This window comes from Sceloporus undulatus, chromosome 4 (assembly GCF_019175285.1).
Source record: "Sceloporus undulatus isolate JIND9_A2432 ecotype Alabama chromosome 4, SceUnd_v1.1, whole genome shotgun sequence".
NCBI lineage: Eukaryota > Metazoa > Chordata > Lepidosauria > Squamata > Phrynosomatidae > Sceloporus > Sceloporus undulatus.
In genome coordinates this window covers 235387944-235400772 of record NC_056525.1, presented here as the reverse complement: position 1 = coordinate 235400772, position 12829 = coordinate 235387944, and the positions used below count along the sequence as shown (strand labels likewise).

At 41.4% G+C, this 12829-nt stretch overlaps 1 protein-coding gene across 1 annotated transcript in view; it reads left to right on the top strand.

Annotated features, from left to right (window-relative positions):
• The window catches only part of WASHC5 (WASH complex subunit 5), a 76862-nt gene that overhangs the window by 44895 nt on the left and 19138 nt on the right, over nucleotides 1-12829 (top strand). Inside the window, 6 exon segments of the mRNA XM_042464467.1 lie at nucleotides 1333-1499; nucleotides 1808-1883; nucleotides 2401-2511; nucleotides 2631-2771; nucleotides 3108-3188; nucleotides 4405-4506. Coding sequence (XP_042320401.1) covers nucleotides 1333-1499; nucleotides 1808-1883; nucleotides 2401-2511; nucleotides 2631-2771; nucleotides 3108-3188; nucleotides 4405-4506 — 678 coding nt within the window.

Here is a 12829-nt window from a genome sequence, read left to right as displayed (position 1 = left end):
ATTATTATTATTATTATTATTATTATTATTATTATTATTATTATTATTACAGCACTGTACATTCAATCAATAAAATAGGTAAAAATAGATAATAATAAGTGCCTATGGTGTACATTCTACAAAATAATAAAATAATACATATTAATACAAAGGAGGCAACAAATTAAAAACATCAAATAATTAACATGCAATGCCTGGGAACAACAATGAACTGCATGCAAAGTAACCCTTTCTGAGCCACCATACATGTTTTAATGTTGGCCATGATGCTATGAAGCACCCATTTACATAGAGTGAGAGGCCATGCTCATGGCACCTTTTCTCCATAGAGCTTAAGGTAGTGTGTATGCTTCTCTTCGCGCGTGCACACACATCCCAATTTTCCTCAGAACTACCCTGCCATATAAATTAGGCTGAGAGACATTGAATGGGCCAGGATCACTCAGTGATTGTCTTTACAGGGTAAGTAGCTGAACATGGTCTCCACCTAGCTTTCATGGCTCCATATCCCCAACACTTGGATGATATTAAACACATGGAAAGACAGATTATTATTAAACTGATGTTCATTTACCATCATGCTTTAGAAGTTCAATTTGAGTTCCCCTTATTTGGAATTCCAAAATCTAAAATATTCCAAAAACCAAAACTTTTTTCCATGGCTTGCTGAGATAGTGCCCCCTTTGCATTCTGATGGCTCAGTGTGCACAAACTTTGTTTCATGAACAAAATTATTAAAAATACAGTATAAACGTACCTTCAGACTATATGTATAAGATGTATATGAAACATAAATGAAATTTGTGTTTAGACTTGGGTGTATGTATATGCAAATAAAAGTATTCCAAATTAAAAAAAAATCCAAATTCAAAACACCTCTGATCCCACACATTTCAGATGAGAGAAACTCAACATGTGTCAACTTCAGTCTTTCTTGCAGCAGATTCATTATTTCATTACGTGCTAAAGATATTCCCCCTTCTATACAGTCATACTGCAAAACACACCATCATGAAATGGGTATGTGAATAATAAGACAATCAGATTCAAAGGAAGATTGAATGTGTTTCTATGCTAAAGATTTTGACAGTTTGCCTTCTAGCATTATTCCCGTGCCAGAAATAAACATTGTTTTTTAGTCACACCTTTAGAGCCTAATAGATTTTATTCAAATGTGCACAAGTATGTTGTTTTAAATTGTTCTAATTGGGATTTAAACAGTCTTGTTTTAAAGTTGCTTAATGTGCTTTTAGCTTGTTTAAAATTTTGGGATAACTATGATTTAAAACCTCTTTTCCTTGTCTTGGTGGGTTGTGTTTTAATTGTTGAAAGGTTCAAGAATTTCACCAACTGGAGTCCAACCTGCAAGTTTGTCAGTTTCTTGCTGATTCTCGGAAGTTTCTTCATCAAATGATCCGCACCATCAACATTAAGGAAGAGGTTTTGATCACCATGCAGATTGTTGGTGATCTTTCCTATGCCTGGCAGCTAATCGACAGGTACAGTTATTAAAGGTGTTATGTTGGTCAATTGCTTTCACGGAACACTTCTGTTCCATGGCTGTGCTAACTAGGTGATTCTGTGAGCCATAGTCCAAAAGAATAAGATTTTCAAGCTCTGTTTGGTTCTAGCTCTCCATTCCCTGAGACATTTGGAGCATCAAAAAAGTAGGCCTGCTTGTCAGGGGGAAAAATCCTAGGCTGAGTTTCTTGCTGATCCTCTGGTTTTGAGTGTATACTCTCTCCATGGAAACTATGACTTCAGTTGCTAGCTGAGATAATTTCTCCCTCCCTTTTCTGTCTTCCAGTTTCACATCTATCATGCAGGAAAGTATCAGGGCTAATCCATCTATGGTAACCAAACTCAGAGCCACATTTTTAAAGGTGAGTAGGGCCATAAAATTGACATGAACCAGATGTGTTTACACAATCCAGTGCATGATACTGAACACCTCAGCTTGGAATCAAGAACCTGACAATTATATTGTTATATAATTGCAGTCAAATTGGAGTTCATTCTTCTCTTCGAAATAGCAAATGGGTTTTAAGCACTAGATTCTCCAAGACTTTTTCTCATTGCCCTAAATCCATTTTAGACTGAAATTCTGATCCTTCTGGAACTCAGCCCAATCCAAAACGAATACAATTCAATCCTGAGTGTCAACAGGCACAGTCCTTGACATTTCTTCCATCTTGCTGCAATTGCTAAGGCTGGCAGACATGCTGGTAGGGAATATTTTGGGAGCTATAGTGCAAAAAAAAGAAAGAAAGAAAGAAAGAAACTTCCTCAAGCTTTTGTTTGTGGGGAAGTGACCTAGGCCCCTGTTAATTTACATAGCCCTTGGCATGCTTACCTGTCTCACTGCTTAGGAACCTAAATCCTTCTATGTTTGGCTTTTAGCTGGCTTCAGCTCTCGATATGCCACTGCTTCGTATCAATCAAGCAAACAGCCCTGATCTTCTCAGTGTATCACAGTATTATTCTGGAGAACTGGTGTCCTATGTGAGAAAGGTAAGACACTCCTTTAATCCTGCTCCAGATGTGTTAATGTGCCTAATTTTTAAATATTTGCTTTCAAGAGATCTGCTATGGATTGAATCGATCTTCTTGCTTTTGATTTTAAAAAAAAGGTTTTGCAGATCATCCCAGAAAGCATGTTTACCTCCCTCCTTAAGATTATAAAGCTGCAGACACATGACATCATTGAAGTTCCTACTCGCCTGGACAAAGACAAACTGCGGGATTATGCCCAGCTTGGGCCACGATATGAGGTGAATTTTGATTTTAAAAATTGGAAGGGGGGCATGGTAGGGATAATGATGAACATAGATGCCAACTAGCACAATGTAGCTTCCTCCCCCCCTTCCCAAATAGGATGGTGAGATGGTGATTGATCCCTTGATAGAACCTCTGTTTATAGCTAGTGGGTTGTATCCAGCTCAATAGGCCACAAATTTGCAGAAGTGTCTCCTAAAGCAAGTGAGAGGTGTACCTATTTTGTAAAATACAATGATTGTGTGGAAAGGGAAATTTATTTAGCAATGGGCTGTATTGACCTTAATTGTTTCTACTTTTTAACAGCTAGCCTATCAATTCCTTTTTCAAAGGTTGCTAAGCTAACCCATGCCATTTCAATTTTCACGGAGGGCATCCTGATGATGAAAACAACACTGGTCGGGATCATTAAGGTAATGTTTTCCATCACAAAAGTTTCTTAGTGGCCATTCCCAGTTTTTGAAACTCCCTCCTTGTTCCTTCAACTAGCAAATAAAAGCATTCCTACTCTGTTAGGCTTTTAGTTCTTGATTGAAATGGGCTTTTAATGGTGTACCATTTGTGGAATTTTTATAGTTTGTCTTTTAGTTAATTTTAAATGGTTTAAACTCTACAAATGGTTGAACTGTTTAATTTTAGTAGATAGATGGTTTAATTTTATATCTATATTTTTAACTGGCGTTTTTAATCTGTCGTTGTGTGCCTTCAAGTCATTTCCATCTTATGGTGACCCTAAGGCTTTTTTGGGCAAAATATGTTGGGAGGGGGGTGCCTTGCCTTCCTCTGAGGCTGAGAGAGTGTGATTTACCCAAGATCACCCAGTGGATTTCCATCGCTTAATGAGGATTTGAATTCTAGTCCCCATCACTGTAGTCCAGGGTCCAAACCACTATACAATGCTGACTTTCTTTTAATCTGTAGTGCTTTTAATAATTTATAAACACCCTGGTATGCTATTATTGGGGGGAATGGGAATCCTGGGAATTGTGGCACCAGAACACTCTGACTGACATAGAAGACTAAATGTCTCACAAAACTACAGTTCCTAGCATTCCATAGCGTTATTGAGCTGTGGCGGTTAAGGTGACGTCAAACTGGATTATTAATATTTCCTCAGTGCAGATGCAGCTTCAGTTAAATCTGTTTTGTTTTATTTGAAGCTTTCAGAATTCCAAATTTGGTGTTACTCTTTTAACTTAGATTTTACGTATTGGCGTGGATTGTTTTGTCACGGTTTTGTATCGGTTTTACACTTTTATTTACAATTATGTGGGGATAGTCGTCTTAATGAAACTTTAAAGTTTGCATTTTTAACATATTCTGTTTTAACTTTTAAAATGGTTTCATTGGGTTTTTTAATTTTATATTTATACATTTTAATGCTGTATTGTTTTTAAATTGTATTGTTTTAAATCTGCTGTTCGCCAGCTTGATTCCCTATATTGGGAGAAAGGCGGGATATAAGAAAATAATAACAATAATCTTCCAAAATGAAGTCCTGACCAAATGCAGACCATAGGTTACAATTATGTGAGGCAGAGTGGTGGAATTGTCACACTCACACTTGGAGAATGAGGGTTAGGCTTTGTACAACCTGACTTCTCTGTTGTATGTTTTCTTCCTACTTAGGTGGATCCAAAGCAGCTACTAGAAGATGGAATAAGGAAGGAGTTGGTGAAACGTGTGGCTCTGGCTCTGCACAGAGGACTCACCTTCAAAACTACTCTTGATGTTGTCATAGACATAACTCCTATGTGCATTGTTTGAGTCTCCATCTTGGAGAACACTGTATAGATGGATGTCTACCAGAACCTTGAGATGACACTTCAGCCCATATAGCCTTCCGCCAGCCTCTGCTGACCCTCCAATGTCTTTGGCTTGTAACTCCCATCATTTCTGGTATTTGGCATGCTGGTTGGGTTGCTGGGAGGTTATAGTCTAAATCTTTGAAAGGCGCCTGGTCGAATGAGGGCTATTGCATATTATAAACACGTGTCCACAAAATGCACTCACCAGCTCCCCAAGGAAGTATATCATTCTTCTTGGTGACTTGGATCAGCTTAGAGAAGGCCTACTGCGAATTGTTTTGTGGGATGTTGCTTGCTCTGCAGGAAAACAATAGTTAGATTTAGCACTTGTACTTGTGATTCACATTTCCCTTCACAATAGGACCTCCTGAAAAACAGGGACTTAGGAATTTTGTGGACACGTACTGGAACTCGCCGATCTTGCTTCACTTCTTATTAGCTTATATTAATAAAGGCTTGGATAACCTCATGAGACCATATTTAAATCTCTTTTTAGTGGGCTAACTCTTTAGTTTCAGGGCTTCTTATTGGGAGAGGAAATGGGAGGCAAAAATTTGCTTTAGCCAAGCCAAGCCGATACATATTTGCTTTGGGTAGGACGTTGGATTATTTCAGAAACTTTCCTGGAAAGAAAGGGAAAAGCTGTTGGCCTCTTTCTGTCCAGGAGGGATATGTTTTGCTCTTGTGGTTCTTGTGGCAGGCCAGATGGGTTCTCGTGACCCTTATCTAGTGGATTATAGTAGATTTCAGTAAGGGGCCTTTTTTTGACAGGGTTCCCCTGACATTCCTTGCAAACAAGTCCTCGTAAAAAATGTGTGGCTAGATAAGAACTGTTACATGGCTTTGTAATTGGTTAACGGCCGAACCCAACGGTTACTCCACATGGCACTTTCATCCTGGAGGGAAGGACCAGTGGGGTCCCACAGGGTCTGTCCTGGGCCCATATGGGCCCAGTGTATTCAACATCTTTCAATGACTTGGAAGACAAAATTGGGGGCATACTTATCAAATTGCAGATGACACCCAAATTTAGGGGGAGTAGCTAATACTCGCAGAGACCGGATCAAAATTTCAAAATGACCTTTGATATTAGACTGAAAGCTGGGACCAAGCTACACAAATTATGAAATTCAACACGGAGAATGTGAAGTGTATAGACTTAGAGGCAAGGCAAAAATGAAATGCACAGTTAACCGATATAGGATGGAGGGACAATGGCTGAATCGAGACTACATAGTGAAGGGATCTGGCAGGAGTCCAAGTAGACCACCCAAAGTTGAACATGGTATGACAATAGGCGAACACGCAGCTAACAAGGCAATTGCAATTTTCCGGTGCAGTAATAGAAGTATAGTGTTTGTCTAGATCAAGGGACCGTATAGTGTGCCGCTCTATTCTGCTGTGGTCAGGCCTCCACCTGGAATATTGTGTCAGTCTGGGCGAGCACAATTCAAAAGGATGTGGAGACGAACTGGAGCGATGTCAAGGCAGGAGCGCTCGCTAAAATGGTTGAAGGGTCTGTGAAACCTATGTCCTCTGAGGGAACGGGGACTCGGGAGTCTGGGATGTTTAGCGGTGAGAACGGAGAGTGTTAAGAGGTGTCTGATATGATAGCCCTGTTTTTACATACTTGAAGGGATTGTCATATTGAAGCTGGGGAGCATAGCTTGTTTTTGTCAGTCCTCCATGAGAATTAGGGAACCGCTGGAACAATGGATTTGCAGAAATGCAGGAAAGGATGAATTCCACCTGCAACATTCAGGATGAATTCCTGACAGTAAGGGCTGGTTCGGGACAGTGGACAAAACTCCCTCAGAGTGTCGGGAGGTTTCCTTCTTTTGGAGTCTTAAAGCAGAGGGCTGGGACGGCCATCTGTCGGGTATGCTTTGATTTTAGATTTCCTGCATGGCAAGGTGTTTGGATGGATGTGCCTTTGGTGTCTCTTCCAACTCAATGATTCTATTGTTCTATTCTATGATGAGCTGCTCAGAAATCTTGTAGAACTTTTTTTTCTAAAGCCAAGGATCCCAGTAAAATATATTTTTTTCCCTCGACTTAACTCAAGATTTAAATAACTCTAACAAGGGCATCCAAACTGGTCTTACTCTACACTGTGACTTGAGATGCCTGGGGGTGACTTCTGCTCATTGTGCACTTAGCTGCAGAAGGAAAGAGAGGGGCAGCAATCGAACTGCTGTTCAGAGCTAAGCATATGCATTTTAGCCGGAACCTACTTAAGTTAAAGCCAAAAAGGACACAAAACATTGGTCTACGACAACCACAGATCCAAACCAGAGCTCCCTGAAGCAAGATGGATGATGAAACTGCGGGCTATCATACTGTGGACCGTTATGAGCGACATGATCACTTGAAAGGACATTAATGCTGGAAAGCGAGAGCACAGTAGAAAAAGGGAAGATCACCTGCCAGATGGGATAGACTCTATAAAGGTCATGGGCCTGACTCTACAGGAACTTAAGCTGAAACAGTGGAGGATGGGAGTTGCGTTGGAGGTGTCTTATCCAAGGGTCGCCACTGGCTGGGGGCACTGTTGACAACAAGTTAAGTGTGCATACCATATTTCAGAATCTGTTTATTTTTCCTTCAGTTCTTTTTGTCCCTCAATTGTCCAAAGAGCAGATTGACTTGGCACATATGAAACATGTAATTTGTACTGTTCTTTAGCATATTTCTCCATTTCCCTTATTTTTGTGCTTTCCCTGCCCTCTTATTACGCATTGTTTTCTCAGTTTATTAGATCCGGGGTTTAATGGTATTGAATATTTCTGTGAAACGATACATTTGGCATGACAGTTGCGCTGACGAACTGGTGATGCACATCCTACATATTGCTGGTGGGACCCTGTGAATAGTATCAACACTTACATATAGACATGTACACACAAGTTATTTAATATTGCATTTCGTATGAAGCAGCAACTCACAATTTGCTTTGCCAGAATTGGGAAAGAATTACACTTTGATTTTTTCATTTCTCTGACGTGTGATAAAGTTTCCCCATTAAAACCGGTTAGACACTGAGAAAACTATTTCCAAAAGATATATACTAAGGAAAGGTATGTGCAAAACAAAAAACAAACAAAAAAAAAAAACCAGGGATGGGGAGTTGAAAAAAAAAAAAAAACTTCACAAAAGAAATAAGATTGAACCGTATTGAAAAAAATGCAAAATTTTACAAAAAGCAAAGCACAAGTTCATTTCCCATCTTGGCTTGAGTGTGTTTAGACAGGCCAAATAGACCAAATAAAGTTGTCTGACCTAGGATTTTACCATGAGCTGTCAGGTGTAGGAGGATTGATTGGGGCCAAATCCAGCTCTTTCCATTGCCTTGAGAGCTTTCATCTAGAGACGTAAGTAGTGGGGAGTCATCTGGTTTTGAGCAAAAAATCTATATTTGTGTATGTGTGTCATAACAAATATCTTTTACTCTTGAAGACTCGTAAGACGGAGAAACTGGTGGACTGCCCCACACCCCCAAGTTCCCACGGTTGTGTATCCCTTTTCTCTTCTGCCAGTGTAAACAGATTTCTCATGACACCTCTATGGGGAGAAACCAACGCATTATTCCAACCGTGAGGCTTTGGTGGCCAGAGATGAAAAGATTGGCCATCTTTAATAAAAACCCAGCTGGGAAACAGCATACCAAACTGTGCCCAGGGCAAACGATATATGCAGCTGCCTGAGGCCACCGATTGTGGTCTCTGAAAGAGCAGCCAAGTATCAGTATTATACATGACATGGTTCTACTACTGTGGACTTTGGAGGCGTGGGGGTTTTTCCACTTCAGGCACCAAAACAATCTCCACGCAGCCCTGCAACTGGACATTTATAATACAATGGGGATTTCCTCAATATTAATTAAAGCATCTAATTGTGAGGAGCGTAAAGCCAAAGTCTTATATTAAACCAACTGGAACTACCAGGCCAACCAGATGTTTGCTTGTGAAAAACAATCTGACTTTATTCAGCCAACCCAAATGCACATATCTATAATGTGGTGTGTGCGCGCCGGCGCGCGCACCTACCTGAAATTGGGGTGAAAGCAGAGCCACCAGTCGCTTCCCCCCTGTTTCCATCTCTAAGACAAGTTAAACCCTAAGTGCAAGCACCTTCGGCACAATTTCTCACAACTGTGAATGGTATGGCACCAAAGGACAACAACAACAGAATCCTGCCTCGGATTTTCCATATCTTAGTCCTAGTTAAGCAACAGTTCGCTTACCACCACCACCTCAAAACACCGGCTAATCCTGTTTGGTAAACCCCGTAGAGCCAAATCATTGAATAAATGGGCTTAATATGTTGAATAACCAGTCTAACAAATGATCCAATGGGTCTAAGTCCAGTTAGCCATTTTCCAGAGGATTCAGGCCAACGACCTTCAAAACAATACAGTATGATAAAATCCCATCATGGCCAGAGATGCTGAATGACACTATGTTAGTACAGACTATAGTACTATAGCACATCCATTACAGTCTTTACTATGTAGAACATCCCTGCCTGCTCCCTCCAACTTCCCATTTACGGATTGGCAGGCAGCTGCTGTACTCAATGCGATCCATTCCCCTGTTGCACAGGAAGTTAGAGGGCTACTATTTCTACCTGATCCACGATCATCTATCCTGGTGTCGACAGAAGACATGGGACCTCTTGTCGCAATTCACCCTTTGCCGAGAAGATTGCTTGCATAAGATGGGTGGGGGGGTGGGAGTAGGATAGGAAAAGTGGCTTTTGTTTTGATGTGCCGGGAAGGGCCTCACAATCGCCAATGGAGCTCTTCTAGAACAGATTGGAAGACCTTCAGTGTCCCTGCGTAGCCCCTACAGCCTACATAATGGGTCACAACTGTTCAGCTCCAGGTTACGATTCATTCACAGTGATACAGGATTCTGAACCACTAAGGCCTGCATCCACACTGCAGCCATAATGATGCCACAACAAACTATCAGTCACACAAATTCCCAATAGCATTGCGCAAGTTATTGAATGTCAACCCGATTATTTCTGCAGTGGAATTGCCGTTATGGTCCACGCCAAACTCCTGTTTTGTTATTTTCAACATAGAAGTAATGCACTATTGGACTATATAGTATCGTTTCAATTTGCAAACCCTTTGGCTTTTGAAAACGATCTTCCGACAGCTAAAGTACCAATGTTTTGCTGACATTAAAAAAGGTTTTCTAAAACAAAGTCAAGCACTCTTATTTCCCTCTTCCTTGCTTCCATAAGCATCCTCCTTCCTCCCTACTGACCTCAGGACCCCCCCATTTTCTTTTCCCACATCCAGCATTTGTTTGTATGGTTGCAGCAAACCGTTCTTTACCACATCTTGCTCTAATGCATCTTGTCTATGTATGGTCCTCTAGTTTGAGTGCAAACATGTTCTCTTGCACGTACGCATTTCAAACTCCTTTCCACACGATTGCATTTCTTCTAGTTGGTGCTCATGACCTCATTAGAAACCCTTAAGATTATTTTCTGAAAAACACTCTGTTTATGTCCTTCATGAAGGAGGGCCCTTTTGACTGAGTTCCTTATCCCATGCAAGCCTGTCGAAAGGTTTTCTTTTTCTACAGAGCACCAACCCGTTTATTTTTTGATCTAAAGGAAGAAGCATAATTATGGCATGGCCTATTGAAAAGCTTTCCCAGTTACAAGGGATTTTTTTTTTCTTTCCATTCCACATACAAAACGACTAAAAGTTTTAATTTTCTGCCTCCCTATAATACCGAAACAGCATATTACCGTGAATGTGTTACCGAGTAGCATTTCCCGTTAGTTTCATACTAGTTAGAATGCATTGTGCTATCATCTTTTCTATAGCTGCACTTTTTGTATTGGGGGGGCCCTTCTGTTTGGACACATTAGCTGAGTAAAAAAACTTTTGTGCCAAACTGTGCTGACCTTATCATGTGCTTTCATATAATATTTATGTAGCACTCCTTAGGCGAGTCAAATTGGTGAATATTAAACCCACCCTCCATGTCTCATTCAGGTTAGACGAGTTGGATACGGGTGTGCCTTGGGACTGTAGAAAAAATGCCGTTGACACCACGTTAATCTAACCTGGCTTGATTCACAGATCCAGCGATTGGTAGTTTTGTGAGGCACCAGCATTCCTGGCAGAGAAGGCTAAGAAATTGGTAAAATCTACAAAACCCAGGCTTCCACCGGATTGCGCTGCACAGTGGTCGTAAAACTGGCATTATTTTTACAATGTAGATGCTTCCCTGACACGAACCGAAAACTATACAAACTTGTTTCAACAGGTTTTCTCTGTATTCTCCTTTACAGACGCAGAAAATATGTTACTGCTTATGGAACTGCCGGCTCTTTGGAAAAGCTGTATTAATGGGTCCAACTGTCCAAATGCACGCAGCATGAATAAACACTACGCAGCTCAACAAGTTATATTCAAGTGGGCTTTGCTCTAGTCTCCCTTATCCTCAGATTGAACACATTCTATAAAACATCTCAGCAAGCTCCCTATCCATAGAGTAAGTGACTGGACGGTAATTCAGGGGGCAGCCATGGTGGCCATACAGCAAAAAAATATAACAACAACTACAAAATCCAAACAAAACATCCATCCGAGACATTTATTGGCCAAACACCGAAAGCACCAATCTACTTGTTGCAAGCTTTCAAAAGCTCCATGGGCTTCTTCATCAGGCCAGATGTTCACAACCGACAACAGACGAAGACGAAAACACCTGGACGATTAACGTCTGCTGCCTGCATGTTGTTTCATTCCTTAGTAACGACTGTGATCTGACTAACATCTCCAATTGTGTTGTTTTTACTCCTGTTTGGTTCTAATATTCTGCCTGATGAGACGCCCACGGAGCTTTGAAAGACTTGCAACAGTATATTGTGCCATTTTGGTTGGCCAATAACAGGATCACTGTGACTCTTTGTTGATTTGTTAAATGGCCAAACACTGCGTACCCCTGCATGTAACCAAACATTCAACTATCCTCCACATCCAGGACACATGGCTGAGAAAAGAGAGCGGAAACCTGTTGCCACCAGCTAGTCCTCCACTGAACAACACCACCAGCACCACCTGATGAGACATGCGAGGCCTGTGACTAACATCATCATTTTGACATTTCCTTCTCCTGTAGGTTATCTTTAACCACATTTGCACTGATGAAGAAGCAAGGCCAGTGGAGCTTCAAAAAACTTGCATCCACGTGTTTGTGCATTTTGGCCCACCCAAACCAAATAACATTTTGTGCACTGCTGGCTGGCCGTATCATTGTTCTGAAAGCAGCGGGACTAGAGCAGCAGTAAAACTGAAGTCTACAAACAGCCCATGCCATGCCAACTTCTTTCTTCAGTTAGTCTCAAAGGTGCTACAAGAGCCCTCTATACTACTGATTCTACAGGGACTCCACAGCTACTATCTTGGACCTCTTACTGTTTGTGGGTTTGGAGTGTCTAGTAATGCTCTAACAAGTCCACCGGTGGAGCAAAAGCTGCCTTTATTTTCCCTGCTTGAAGTGTTGAAACAAACACGCTCGGTGTTTGGGTGCTGTTTCTAGAAGCGCTCCGGCCTGCTAACCCTTGCCTAGTTTTGAACAGAATCAGGAGGACCCACTTCTCCTATGAGAAGAGCACATTTTTTCTCTTGCGTCACCCAGTTGGCTGGACATTGTGACAGGGCCAAAGAGTTAAAATGGCCCACACCCACCCAACACAACACTCCCTGATCCACTGACAATGCCCCTGCACAAACAGCAGTTGTAACCAGCAATACAGTTTACATTTCTACTGCTGCTTGTCAGCGTGAAACTCACGCACTCTCTAACGTGGTTTACCCTACTCTAAACACCAACTGCCTCTAACAAGCTGGGTAGGTACTACATTTTCCGACCTACAAAACGGCTGGAAGGCGCAGCTTACGTGCACACAAATTTAGGGGGGGGGACTGTAAAAAATTCACAGGGGGATTCCTGAAAGCGGGAACGAACTTTTTTGCCTACAACAAGAAGAAAACAACGCCTGTAACAGGTAGTAGTGGGTGTTGAATGTGGACCTGGGAACAGGTAACACTCCTGTTTGGCCCTAGAAGCCCCACGAGATGATCTGCACAAGTCACATAGTTCAGGCCCCAGAGGAAGGCAATGGCAAACCCTATCTGAATAAATCTGCAAAACAAAAACTACCTGATAGGGCGGTCACCACTACACTGAGAAATTGTTTGCGACACCACAAAC